Raw genomic sequence first — 14,438 nt, forward strand, 5'->3', positions numbered from 1 at the left:
AGAAAATTCTCTCAGTTGTAGATTGCAGTAAAGCTCAGCTGCGTGGCTGCCAGAGGCCTTGCTAAGTCTATGGGTAGCCACGGGCACAGCAACAGCCCTTCAGACAACAAAATCAGAAGAGATTGCCCGCTTCTTTCATGGAATGGTTGGTAGTTTGCATTTGTGAAACACTGTCTTAACAGTATGATAACTGTAGGGAAAACTTCCGCATGGTGTGATTTTTTTCTGTATCCTGCTCCCCATTAAATAAAACAAATCCTGAGGGCAGGGGAGGCGAAGGGGTTTAAAGAGAAATCAAATTGTCCTATGCTACCTACCTAATAGCACAGTACCTGTTGATATACCTATAAACAGAAAATTGCGCCCGCGTGGGATTTTGTTGGCTTTTACAGGACCTTTACCTAGCTGCAAATTCATTAATTTGAGAAACCAGCATTTAGATTTCACCGAATTAGGCACTCCGTGCCAGAGAATTGTGAACTGCACTTGAGAGGCTCCTGGTGTCAAACAGCCAACCGAGAGGCCCATGGAGAACACCCCAATAATGTCATCAGATCCCAAGGCACAGATGACTTAAGAATCACAGAGAGAACTCCTTGCAGATGTCCTGATACAATGTTTATCAGGATAAATTACAGTATTTTAAACACACGATGTCTTAACTACAACGAAGTATGTTGGATCGGATTAGACTTAATCAATGAAGTAGCTTGATACAGAGTTAATTACTTAAATTTCTGTGATACCATATTGTATATTACATGCCATGGTGGAGTATTTACATTGTAAGTGGTCACTAAAAACATTGTAACACTGGGGCTTCTGACGGTTTCTTTGGCGTGCACTCATCACGCCATAAAAGCACTTGTAGTTCTTTTCCTATATTTCACCAAAAGGACTGGAGACTTTCTCTGGCACTTGAATTGCATTTGTGAGCTTTTTGACCACTTTTCCTTGCATGGGTGAAAACACTGGTGAGGAGTCATCCTTGTTACAGTTACCATCACCATAAACAAAACCATACTGAGATATATAGGTGTATGTAAGGCGTTTTTATTTGATGTATCCTTTTTTTTTTTTTTTCCTTTATTGCCAGATTTATAAGGGTCCGGACTGTTCATTCCGATACACAGGCCTCCAGCTGAACTGTGAATACCGTTTCCGTGCGTGTGCCATTCGACAGTGCCAAGAGACAGTAGGTCACCAGGACCTGATAGGCCCCTACAGCGCACCAGTGCTGTTCATCTCTCAGAGGACTGAACCACCGGCAAGCACCAATAAGGACACTGTGCAAACCACAAGGACACAATGGTCACAGAGCGACCAAGTGTGCGCTGCTGTCATCCTTGCACTTTTTGCTATCTTTTCCATTCTGATTGCTGTTATCATTCAGTACTTCGTAATAAAGTGAAGAAAAAAAGAGATTTATTTTAGAACGCTGCCCATTACATTTTACTTTCTCATAATCTAAAAGTAATTCTGTTCTCTTGCTTTCGCAAAACCAGGCATTTAGCACCGGCATTGGGACTGATGCAGACCTTTTCAGCCACTTTAAAATGCTTACTGGTAGGTATAGGCTGACACACGTTGCTAGAACGCAAGCCACAGAAATACAATCTTTTCTTTAATATGCCTTCTTGCAGTACAAACTCTATACGGGGCAGGCAAGCAGTATTTAATGAAAGGGTTTGACCAGTAAACAAGAGTGTAAAAAAAAAAAAAAAATGGTTTCCTGGCCCATACTTTTAAGGGTTGCTAACATAACAGGGAAGAATGTGTAGATCGCATTTAAAACTTACACTAACAAACTAGTGCTGTATACAATATTAATCTGATGCTGTGAAAGCAATTTAGCGCTGTATTTCTACCTCCTCATTTGTCTTAATTATTTGGGAAGCAGGATTTATGCTGAAAAAAACAGAAGGGGCTTTTCTCAGGCAGCAAATAATAAACTGGATGGAAGAGTATACATGAAGGAAGCTTCTTATCTGATAAATGTGGAGTTCTTCACTGCAAGTAGATGTTTTTGAAAGACTACAAGGGGATGGCACAAGTGGTTTATCTTGCCCCCAGGATTTGATGTTTACTTACAAAAATGCCTCTTTTACTTCTTACGAATATAGAAGGGAGAGTGTGAGAGAACTTCTTAGACTTATTATTTAAATTGAAAAACACATTTCCAAAGCTGACCTTTGATCGGATGCAGTTTATACAGGTGTCTGTGCCCTCTGATTTTGGCTAGTTAATAGATTTTTGAGATCAAATTCATTATTGAAATTTTGCTGTTTCCCCAACATTCACTTGCCATATCCACCAGAATCAAGCACTGCCTTTTTTTGTTTGTTTGTTCTTCCTTCCTTCCTTTCTTTTCTTTTTCTTTCTTTCTTTCTTTCTTTCTTTCTTTCTTTCTTTGGGGCACCAAATAAGAAGACGAAGTGTAGTAATTTGCACCAGAAAACTTAAAGCTGCTTTTTTCTTGAGATCCTAATGTTTAATGTAATGTCTCTTTGGATACTGTACCAAATTGTTGATTGCATGTAGTTAATGTTGCATTAGAGCACTTTGCAATTGCATAACTCATCGATGTTTTGTGAGCTTGCATTTGTGAGTTCTTGAATGACCAGACTGAATTTTATCAAGTATCCCATCAAACATCTTGCTAGGTGTCAATGATTGCCAGTGACACAAAGCTTGTAGTGAAGCTATCGTTTAAAAAAAAAAAAAAAATCCTTGTCTCATCACACTTCTGTTATTTGTTATACACTTTGTAATTAGCTACTTTTAATTTATTTGAGTTACAAGATAGTGGATCATTAATGACTTCTAGTTGTGTTCAGTTTAGCATTTTTAATGGTATTAAACACTTCTGTTGGTCTTAATAATAATAATAAAAAAAAGGAACCTCTGTCTTGTGCTTTGAAGATCTCTGAAGAATTTCTCTTATATTAGAACGGGCATGTATTGTAATTGTTTATATGTCCAATGATCTGTGCTGTAGAATAATGTTGCTGAGTTTCGTTTTGGTTTTTTTTTTTTTTTTAAAAAAAAGAACTGGCGAAGAACTTGGCCTCCACGTGGCGAGAACGATCTGTCTTTAAAATGTACTGTATGTTTACATTTTATTTTGAATTTGTCATTTGTACGTGTATAGGCTGATACTTTCCCGCAGGATACCGCGATAACTGATGTTTTCTAGAACCTTCTTAAAAGTGCCATGTTTGGCAGTGCAAATGAGGTTGCGTGTAACAGCCCAGAGATTTCTTACGGTTGAATGTCTAAAACGGTAAGATTTGTTACTACAGTTAATCTGCAGTGACTTATGTTTTTCATAGTAAAATTCAAATGAGCTCCTATTTTTGATAGTCATTTAATAGTGTATTTGCCATTTGAGCCTCAGTGCGTATTACTGCATTGAAGACAGTTTTTAATGTAATCTTAATTTTACCTCATATACTGTACATTCCAAAAAATAAATTTAAAAAAAAAAAAGGTAAAAAAAATAAAAACTACACTTTTTAAAACGTTATAGATACACTACCAAACATATCACTTTACAATTGTACAACGTCGGACTCCATGAAGACGAACCTGTGTAGTCTGATAGAAAATACATAAACTATGTAGCAAAGTATCTTTAAAAAAAAAAAAAAAGAAAAAAAGAAAAAAATCTGTGGAAAATAAAAGTATCATTCTTTTTCGCTGTTGTCGGTCCGTCCTGTTGCCGTGTCATCTCGCCGCGGCTCGGAGCGCTTTTCCCTTCCCGTTACCGGGGGGCGGCGGTGCCCGGCTCCCCTCAGGGCGAGGGGACCGCGGGGCCTGCCTCACCTCAGGGCAGCGGTGGGTGGCGATGCCCCGCTCCCCTCAGGGCGGGGGGACGGCGGTTGCCCCGCTCCCCTCAGGCGGCGCGGCGGCGGTGGTGGTGCCCGGCTCCCCTCAGAGCAGGGGACGGGAGTGCCCCGAGGCGGCGGCGGTGCCCGGCTCCCTTCAAAGCGGGGGACGGAGGTGCTCCGCTCCCCTCAGGGCGACGGGGGGCGGGGCGCTACCTGAGGGGCGGTGGACACCCCCCCCCCGGAGCCCCCTGCCGCGGGGCGGGGACGGGGCTGGAGGAACGGCGCTGCCGCCGGCAGGGCGCGTCCCGCCTGGCAGCGGCGGTGGAGGGGGCTGAGGCGGCCGCGTCCCCCGGCGGCATGTGGGGCGACGGCGGCGAGGGGAACGGCAGCGAGGGCGAGCCCTGGCCCTGGCCGCCCTGCGACGAGCGGCTGTGCTTGGCGCTGCCGGTGCGGGCGCTCGTCCCCGTCACGGCCGTCTGCCTGGGGCTCTTCGTGGTCGGCGTGGTGGGCAACGTCCTGACGGTGCTGGTCATCCACGGCTACCGCGACATGAAGACCACCACCAACCTCTACCTGGGCAGCATGGCCGTCTCGGACCTGCTCATCCTCCTGGGGCTGCCCTTCGACCTCTACCGCCTCTGGCGCTCCCGGCCCTGGATCTTCGGGCAGCTGCTGTGCCGCCTCTCCCACTACCTCAGCGAGGGCTGCACCTACTGCACCATCCTCCACATCACCGCCCTCACCGTAGAGCGCTACCTCGCCATCTGCTTCCCCCTCAAGGCCAAGGTGGTCGTCACCAAGCGCCGGGTGAAGGCTGTCATCGGCGTCCTCTGGGCCTTCGCCTTCCTCTCTGCTACCCCCTTCTTCTTCCTGGTCGGCGTGGAGCAGCTCGACAACCACACCGACTTCAGCCGCGAGTGCAAGCCCACCCCGCAGGCCATGGAGTCCGGCCTCCTGGCCACCATGTTCTGGGTCACCACCTCCTACTTCGTCCTGCCCGTCATCTGCCTCAATGTCCTCTATGGCTTCATCGGCCGGGAGCTGTGGCGCAGCAACGCCCGCCTGCGGGGCCCTAACACGGTCCTCCAGGAGAAGGGGCACCGCCAGACCGTCAAGATCTTGGGTGAGTCCCTCCTCCGTCCCTCCTCGGGCTGGGGGTCCATGGCTGGGGCTAGGACCAGGGCTGGGGGGCCATGACTGAGGACAGGACCAGGGCCAAAACACCCACAGCTCCAGCACAGGGTAGGGATAGCACAGGGGAGCATCCCAGCCACGCTGCCAAGCCCTCCAGTGCTCCCAGAGACCGCCGCAGCAGATTTTTTCGCTCCCTCACGGCTGGGGCTTCACCTGGTGTAGCATTGCACACGCAGCAGCAGCGTGATTGCCTTCTGTAGAAATACCCTTTTTCTGAATTTTATCAGGCACAACCAAGTACAAGGTAGTCTGCAACTTCACAAAACCTGTGGTAACGTCAGGAGCCTCTTCCAGTGGGCAGCGACACCTCTGAGTAGTAAATTTCTGCTTCTGAAAAATAAGTTTGATTTTCTTAGCGGTCTTTAATAGCTCTCCTAGGAGTAAATCCTCTGGTTGCCCAGGCAGGCTGAAAAACAGCAGCTTAGCCCTTAGAGCTGTTTGCAGACAAATCCCATACTAACAAAGCGCTTCCTGCTGATGTAGGATGCTGTTAATTTTTAGTTCATTTTCTTAGTTATTTTCTTCATTAACCTAGCGACAGGCTCTGGAAAGTTAGAGATCACAGTTTGTAAATAGCAACCAATCTGCAGGGGAAAAAAGAAAAGAAAAAATAAATCCAAGTATTGATTAATGAGCATAAACCAAAATGCCCTGGTTATTCTTTTTCTACCTTTAGCAAAGGTTTTATGTGCTACATGGGAGGCTTCGTTTACCAAGGATGCAATCAGCTGGATGGAAATAGCATAGCACAACAGAAAGAAACTAATGAGCCATTTTGCTAACTTATTTGAGGAAGGTATTTACGTTGGAGTAGGCACAAGTTTCCAAGAGAAACACCCGTGTCCACAATCTCCTCAGCACCCACTGAACCGGACCGATTCCTCCTTATCTCAAAGAGCCAGCAGCGCTACAGCCGGGATGTATTTCAGGCGTAAACTTGCTTGGGCTATATGCCTTTTTTATTTAAGCTCTGAGAAACATAAAGGGTGCTCCATGAATGATTATTTGGTTTACTTATGTGCATTAATAAACAAAAATAATTAAAAATATGGATACAGTAATACACTTATTTAATTATCCCTCATCTGCTTCTGCTACGTTGCCATTGCAAGAGTGTATTTGTATTTGTTTGTATTGGGCTAAAAGGCGACACAAGACTGGGAGAACAGCTGGAGTGGCTCAGGCTAGAGATCCATCTAGTCAAATATCTGTCTCCAGCAGTAATTGTCTGGGGATACGTGTAGGAGCTTCAGTGGAAAAGAAATCAATAGACCGACTACACTGTAAGTCTTTACGTTAGCAACCATCCCGGTACAATAATGCGAATTCAGTGGGAGCTTGAGTGACCGGGGTTCAGCCCTTACGCTACGGTCTTTTCCAGTAATGTGGGCATGTTAAAGAGCAGCCCTGCAGCAAATGGAGCTGCTGTGTGCTTCCCCCAAAACACCTCTTCTTGTGCTGACTTTCATTTTCATATCACATACGTGGCATTACAGACGTTGCCGAGGAGAATCTCTGTTGTGCCTAATGTTATTATATGGATGTTACACCACTGTCAGTTGGTCACATTTTTCTCAGCAAACTCATCTCATGGTTTAGCTGAAGATTTTACCATTTACTTTTTAATTGAAAGACTAACAATCGGACTTGATGCTACTCCCGTTTTCACGGTTTTACAACAATTTGTTGCCGTTATTTCTATATATTATTTGTAGCGGTTAGAAGAACCTGCAAAATCAGCCACGTAAAATTTAGTTTACTGGGTGGTTGAAAAGTTAACTGGCTCCTTAACTATCACGTGTTATTTTGTCTTATAGCTGTGGTGGTTCTGGCCTTTGTAATTTGCTGGCTGCCTTTCCACATTGGCAGGATCATATTTATAAACACCCAGGACACCAGGATGATGCTGTTCTCCCAGTACTTTAATATATTTGCTCTGCAGCTTTTCTACCTGAGCGCATCCATCAACCCTATCCTCTACAACCTCATTTCGAAGAAGTACAGGGCAGCAGCCTACAAGCTGCTGTTGCCACACCGAGCTGCAGAAAGGGCTTTCACGGTAACGAAAGACGCCGGTGGCTACACGGAGACCAGTGCTAGCACAAGGAACGAGTACGCCACCAGCTTCTGAGTCTGTGCCCTGTGCTTTTCCAGGCATTCCCTGACAAGGAAGGGGACTCCCTTTTCATGGGAGAGTCGCAAAAGGATGGACATTTGTCAGGGTGTGTGGTATTTTGTAATCATTTGTACTTTGAAATACAAGTATTTTTGTTAACAGAGCAAGCAGAGACCATAAATGATGTGCAACTGTGAAGAATAACTCAATAGGAAAAGCTGAAGTAAATTGCCAGTGAAACTGTGGTTTCAGTTTATTACTTGTTGTTCAGTGCGTGTGTTCTGTGCGATTTCTAGTATTTGCTAAAAATCATAACATCGAGGACTGCAAAGGAGGACAGAGTTTGAGGTGGCAGCTCTGCTCGGGTGCAGTAATGGGTAAAACTCCCAGACAGTCTTTGCCATTTTAAAATGGTTTTCTTATAAAATGAGATTTTACAAAACACAGTCTTGCAAGGAAAGGACGCAAAAGAAATCACCCACCACCCTGAACATCCTTGGAAGAATAGGGCGTATATTTTTAGTACCTGGCTTTGTATTCATGAAGGGGAGTTTCCCGGGCAGTTTCACTGACTTTTCCCTTGGGAAAGCATCTCCTCTGTGCAGCAGCCTCTGGTCTGACCCATGCGATCAAATAAGGTCTCTTATTTATATACTAGCAACCAATCCCTTATATCTGTAAGAGTTTAGATATTCCTGATCACTTCCTTGTGACAGACCCGCAGTGGTTGGTAAATGTTGGCGGTATGTCTCCACATTATGTACTGCACGTGCAAATAATACACTAAGTTAACCTGTCTCACCACAAATGAGACCCGAATGTGCTGGACTGCGCCCAGGACTTACCGCTACGTAATGCTGTACTGCAAGTCAAAAACCAACTCACTAATTTTGCCCTGAAGATTTTAAATACAAACTTAAACTATACAATTTAGAAAGGAGGCTTGTTGTGAGGAAGAGCTGGAAGGAGTTGCAGTACTGGTTTCTCTGGAGGGCCATCACACCTATGCATTTTGCCTGTTATCTTCCTGGCCACAGTGAGATAAATGCGGACCAGAATCGATGATGTGGGACTGTGCTTACAGGAGCATCACTGGTGGTATGTCCACACTTGCCCTCGGTAACCTTTGTTAATTAACGTGCCTGTGGATCAAAAAAGTAACGGTGGTGTTTGCTGCATGCTGGAGTTTGCTGCAATGGTGTTTGCTGCCACGTGAAGGCAGAATTCAACATCCAGCTCAGAGATCTCAAGATGGTACAGTTGAACCCGAGCCTTCTCCGGGTTTTAAAAATAAGACCAGTTCTCCATTTAACAATCCATAGCTCTGAGTCACTGAATAAAAAAATAATTTCTAAAGCCAGAAGAAGAACCCTAACTCCCTGCACACATGTTAATCTTTCTTCTTCTGTCAGCTTCATACTGCAGGGATAGCAGTTGTCTGCAGGGCTCGAGTTGGGCTGCTTTTGCTGGGGGGGGTGGTGTCATTAAAATGTTATAATAAAAGAACAGCTGGTATTTTGTGTTTGTTTGGACAAGTTATTTTTAACAGTAATCTTTGTAAATGTATGTAGACCAAGGGGGGGGGGGGGGGGGGGGGGGGAGTTTTGTCACATTGATACATAGCTGTGCAGCCTCTTCTGCATGCCTGCGATCTGCTGGTAAAGCCTTTACCTTTATCACCAGCTACTAAATTGTGCTGGGAGATAAAAATTTCCCTGGCAGAAATGTCCTCAAAAGCAATCGCGTAGGTACCAGGAGCATGAGGTGTAAGCAGCAGGAGGCAGGAAAATGCTCCAGTGGGACGCTGCACTGAACCCCCCCCTTTTTCCAGGGTCCGTTCCCTCCCACAGAGAGCCCTGGCACCCCCTCTGCTCTCTAAGCACGCTGAGTGTCCAGGGCAGAGCCCTATGAAGCTGTGTCCTCTGACCCTGTCCTCCCTTGCAGCTGGAACCCATCTCACCCCTCGCAAGCTGCTTGGAGGGGGACTGCATTTCTGCAGGGAGCTTCAGGCTTGGGCTGCTCCTGCTCAGCCTCAGACGCCGCAGCAGAAGGCTTCTGCTCCTGGTGGCAGGCTCCATGGAAATGTCTGGTTTTCTGGGGAAGTCATTTGTATCCCTGTTACAAATATGCCTTTTGCATGCTTAGTAGAATAACACAGCCAGCAAACCCCATTTATGAGCTTGCAGTGTCTTTTTGTTAATGGCCTGTTGCAGCCAGAACAAACACTTCGGAAATAGATGGAGTTTGGAGAGTTTCCCCAGAACTAACCAGGCCTGGCACTGCTGTCTCTGGCGGTCAGTACTGGATTGTGTAAGGAGTGATGTTGTAAATAAAAAAAATAGCACTGTCTTATTTATTGTCAGGAACTCTGTGTTCAGGTGCAGCCAGGCTATCTTTAAAAGAAATATTTCAGAAGTAGTTGCCGTACAGGCTATAAAAGAGAAGGGAAAACAGACTAGAGGTGCAGAGCAACTTTGCCAGGCAGAGAGAAAGAAATGATGATGATAATTTTTAAAAGACAGAGAAAATGGGGGGCTTTAAAAGAAAAGCACCAAGAATGGATGATAAAAAGAAAGCATGTTGAGGTACTCTGTGTCTTAAGAGAACACTTAGTTACGTTGAAACGCACAGGAAGGAAAGTTGGTGATTTGACACAGCCTACAACTGACCCTGGAGACTTGTTAGAGCGCGATTGTACTGAGGAAGACATTAAACCTAAATTAACCACCTGAAGTCTGAAAGGGTTCTAAACCCATTCATTCTTAAACATGTGAGCAGGTTTTTCTGAATGGAGCAGAAAGTTAAGTCCTCTCCTGAACCATAGCCTAAGGCACAGGGGGGGATGCTCACCAGGTCCCACAGGCTTCGGTGCCGCAGGGTCGGCTTCTCCCTCTCGCTGGGGGACCTGCAGCCTCGGGCAATGCTTGCTGACCGCCTGCCCCAGGCTTGCAAAGCTGCCAGGTGCCCACCACTGACTGCCAAGCACTGCAATAAGAAAAAGAGAGAGAAAGAGCTAGTAGCTCAAGGGCAAGCTGAGGAAAGACACCCGGAAAATCCATGGAAACACTTCTCTGGAGGGAGGCTACATCTGCAAAATCTTACTAGTTCTATGCAGACACATCTAAAGCTTGTGAAAGCTTTACAGTCTAAACAGTTGTGACAGAGGAAGAAGAGTGATGGTCTCCAATGAACAGATCATCAGTACAAGATCTGCCTGTGGCTGCTTGCGTGTCCAGCCTCCTGTGAGCCCGCTCTGAGGGCTGCGTGACTGCTTATTACATTTATTGATACCTGCTTTTAAGTCGGCAGTTTGTCACATCTGTTAGGCATAAACAAAGCTGCTAAAGTTATTGGGAAAACATGTTTGTGTGTTCTGTTAGCTCCAGTTAAGTATGTCGGCTGAGAACACCCAGCTTCATTCTAACAACAGTCGCCTGCTCACACTTACCGTCCTGGTGTATCAGAAACAGGGAAAGAAGTGGCCGCTGCAACCAGCGATGCTGGCGCAAGCACCAGATAGTCACTCCTCCACAATCTTCCTATTTTCTATCTAATTTCCATCTTCATTAAACAGCTGTACATGGTGTATGTAACTCCATAATAAATTTGAGGTATGATATTCCCTGGCTGTAGCATAATTTCATCTGCGTTTGCAGCATAGCACTGTGTCACCATTTCACTTAATGTGACTCTAAATTAAATATGTATCAGACTATCTAAATTAGACAATAGCTATTAGAAATCTGTTCTAAAAATTTAATTTCTGTTCTAAAATACACATGAAAAACTAGTTGTTTCTTACTGTAAGAACCAATACGTCTCTCCTCTATTTAATCAGATAGCCTGATCTCAAAGCACCTTTCACCCCTAGTAAGTTGACACTTCAAGGCTTATTGCTTATTTCCCACTCAGCAAAATACATAAAGAGCTATGATATACTCAGTTTAACTAAAACTTTTTCTGGATTGGAAACAAATGGTTCTTCTTGTCCTTGCAGAGCATCTGTATTTGGTTTTTTACCAATTGATTTACAATTTACAAAGACTTTTATAGTGCTTTACTACAAAAAGACAACCAAATCCTATTTTCCTTTCTCCCGTCTCCCCGGAAGTCTTGTGAATCAAGCAAACAAATACTCTTCCAAGGGCATCTCCTGCAAGGAATTGAAACCTTCAAAGATCAGCTTCCAAATGCTGCCATTCCAAAAAGTAATTGCCAGAAACCAGATAGCAGCACCGGCTTTGCAGGATCCTTCCAGTGAAAAAGCACGATGCTGCAAAGAGCCCAGGGCAGCAGCAAAGACCCACTCAGGGCTGCACAGAGTGCTCCTGGGGCATCCCACAGGCAACTCCTTCTCCGTCGGCCACTGTCTGTGGGATTTTGGCGTCAGGACAGGGTGAGGGGACTGTCACCTGCCCTCCCTCTGCTATGGCAGGCTTTCCCCTTGACTGGCACTGGCCTGGGTCTGAAAATCAAAAAGGCTTTTGCTGTTATTCTCTTTAATGTATCAATTAAAATTAAAAAAAAAAGAAAAGAGAGACAACTAGTTGCCAGAGGGGCAGCAGAGCCAAAGCACCATCGCTGATTTATACAGAGGTTTGGCATGCTTATGGCAATTGACCTTTTGGTGAACAAAGACTTTCCAAGTTCAAAGCTGCTCTTTTACTTGCTAAAATGATGCTGTCTCCAAAGGCATTTGGTAACGTCCTGCATCACTCCCACAGGAAACACAAAGCCTAAGGCCATCTCTGCCATTCAAACAAAGAGATTACACAAAGTAAGTGGAAAAAGAGCCAGGTAAAAAGTGACACAGGTGTGACCAAAACAGCTCTGAATTGGCTAAACATCACCCTAGCTTTGGATCAGTCAAGCTTGATGGGAACAAGCCCTAGAGTCCCTGGGATGCCACCTCCTATATGATTAGGAACAGGCTTAACTTCACCAAAAGAAGCCACTTTTATGTTAAAATTAGTACCCACATATATATTTCCACTGCCTTAGGGAACTATTTACAAACTGGTTTACTGTTACTGTATGCCCCTGGGTACTGTGATGCTGCACGCGAGCTTTGGTGGGGGTTTCCTGCAGCTCAAAAGAAAACTGGGGGCAAACACTGCAGCTGGGGGCAAGGTTTGCATTTGAGGAGCTGAAGGGGCAGATATGAAACTAAACCTCTCAGACACTCTGTACCAGTAGATCTTAAAACATTTTCTCATGGGGAAAAGCACAGCATTCCCACTATGCTGCAGGCTCAGGTCCAGTTGTTGTACATTGTTCATTGCTGATGTGGGCTCAGTGTCTCTGATGACAAGGCAGGCATGGGTTTGCAATAACGGGGTGAATACCAAGTAAACAAGGATCTTTGGAGCCTACCCAGATGTCACTGATGGAATGCTAACAAGCCTCAAACCTCTAGGGAGCAAAAGCAACGCTGTCTTCTGCTCAGTGTCCTTAGTGTAAGAACCCTCTGGTGGCCCCAAATGTCAAGGCTGATGCCACCCAGTGCTTCCACAGGCCACACAACTCTCCAGGCATTGCACCTAAGTCAGTGGCTTCCAAGGCATTTAAAAAAGCCAACCTTGGACCAGAAAATGGCTCTCCAGGTTGGGAAGTACCTAACAGAGATGAGCTCCAAACCTCCTCCTGCAACAGCTCTAAGCAGCAAGGCCCACTGCTCCATCCATCCAGGGATGGGCACATCCACGAGTCCCTGTTCCCCGCAGCCAGGGGCAGAGCTCCCCTATGCTTTGCCTCAGGTTTCTTTGGAGTGGAGCGGAGCTCCCAGGCCCCCCTGGACAGTGGAAGTCCAATGGCATATACCCAGGGAAAGGACAGAGCAGTGGGGCTGACAGCTCGGTCCTGTCTCTCACTTGCTCCATCTTCCCCTCAGATCACCACATCTGAATGCCTTCTCCAAGGTGAGCCCTCCCTACTTCTATCTCCACCTTTGGACTCCATCTGGCATCTTCCTCTCCTCACTGTGGAGTATGGATAACCCTCTCTGCTCACTCTCCTTTTCCCTTTCCTCATTCTGGCCAGGACTCACTGGAAGGATTCATTTATTTCCCTTTCAGAAGTTGTCTGTGACAAATACCTCTGCCAAGGGTCTTGTCCAGGCTGCCAGGGGCTGGTAGCGAGCCAGACACCTTGACCGCAGCCTGTGCCCATCCACCACGAGCCTGTATGAGCTCATGTTAAAGTTGCTTAAAGTTTTTAACACCAACCCACGTGAGTTGGTGTTAAAAAAGATTAACTCCTAAGATGGGCTGGGTTCCCCCCCTCCCAAGATAGGGAGGAAGGAAGCTCTTGCTTTACATGCCTTCAGGTCTGAGGCACTAAACACAACTTCAAACTCCCAGCAGTTGCAACAAATCTCAGTTCTCTCTGGATTAGTGGTTAAAGGGGGTAAAGTTCACCCTGGAAGTGCAGCCGTTGCACTAGCACAGGTCCCATCTCTCCCCACAGCCTCTTGTGGACACTGTCCTGGGGCCCACAGGGCCAAGCGTAGCTCAGGCAAAAAGGCAGGGCAGGAGATGAAATTCAAAGTCTCTTCCCTTTTCCTATGACACTTCAAGGCAAACTCTGAGCCAGCACGCAAAGTTCCTTCTACTCAGTTGGTCTCAGGCCAGGGTTTCCACTTTTGCTGTCACCAGAGGGTCACAGCACGGAGCACTAAGAGGCATAGAAAGACTCAGGACTCTTGCTGGGAGCAGATTTGCCTCCCTCAATCTTGTCTGTTGGGTTTAATTCTCAGTGTCACACATTTTTGACTCACTGCACCCATTTTTCTTTCTGAAAAGAAGATGAAGGAAAATATGAGCTCCCCAGTGGACAACCAGCTGCAGGTCTCCTTATCCCACCCCACAGCTCTTCTCAAGCCCCAGCATGTCACCCAGGCGCAGGCAGGGATGTACCCACAAGGTCAACGTTCAGCTCAGGCTGCATCTTTGCATCCCAGCCACCAGCTGCTGCATGGGGAGGTCTCACCTCACACTCTCCTGCTGTGACAGGCCAGCTGGAGCCACCTGAGGTGCCCAAGACTCACTAAGAGACTCTCACTTCCCTTCCTGGCCAGCACAGCTGAGCTCACCAGCCCCAGTGGCAGGCAGGGTGCTTGTGGCTTCCCTTTCTGCCTCAGAGAAGGGCTCTCCAGCCTCACGGGGACAGTTGTCCTAACTATAGGACACCATGTAACTCTGGGTTACCACTTCTTCAATGCCAGACATTGAGATACATCGAGAAATAACAGGGCAGAACATAGTTTTAGGGAAGATGCTCTGAGATTTCATGAACCCTCT

The 14,438-nt window shown here is 46.2% G+C and overlaps 2 protein-coding genes across 2 annotated transcripts in view; both read left to right on the forward strand.

Annotated features, from left to right (window-relative positions):
• The window catches only part of FNDC3A (fibronectin type III domain containing 3A), a 123,553-nt gene extending 121,462 nt beyond the window's left edge, over nucleotides 1–2,091 (forward strand). Inside the window, exon 26 of the mRNA XM_082481638.1 lies at nucleotides 1,097–2,091. Within this exon, the coding sequence (XP_082337764.1) occupies nucleotides 1,097–1,411 (315 nt within the window). The 3' untranslated portion in view covers nucleotides 1,412–2,091. The remainder of the gene's footprint in view (nucleotides 1–1,096) is intronic.
• Nucleotides 2,092–4,187: 2,096 nt separating this feature from the next.
• MLNR (motilin receptor) lies at nucleotides 4,188–7,124 on the forward strand (the record flags this gene model as incomplete). The annotated part of the gene is made up of 2 exons (XM_082498585.1): nucleotides 4,188–4,953; nucleotides 6,967–7,124. 2 exons carry the CDS (start codon nucleotides 4,188–4,190, stop codon nucleotides 7,122–7,124), a joined length of 924 nt encoding a protein of 307 aa, XP_082354711.1.
• Nucleotides 7,125–14,438: the final 7,314 nt, after the last annotated feature.

The sequence above is a fragment of the Vanellus vanellus genome (genome assembly GCF_965231255.1).
Source record: "Vanellus vanellus genome assembly, chromosome: 1".
Taxonomy (NCBI): domain Eukaryota; kingdom Metazoa; phylum Chordata; class Aves; order Charadriiformes; family Charadriidae; genus Vanellus; species Vanellus vanellus.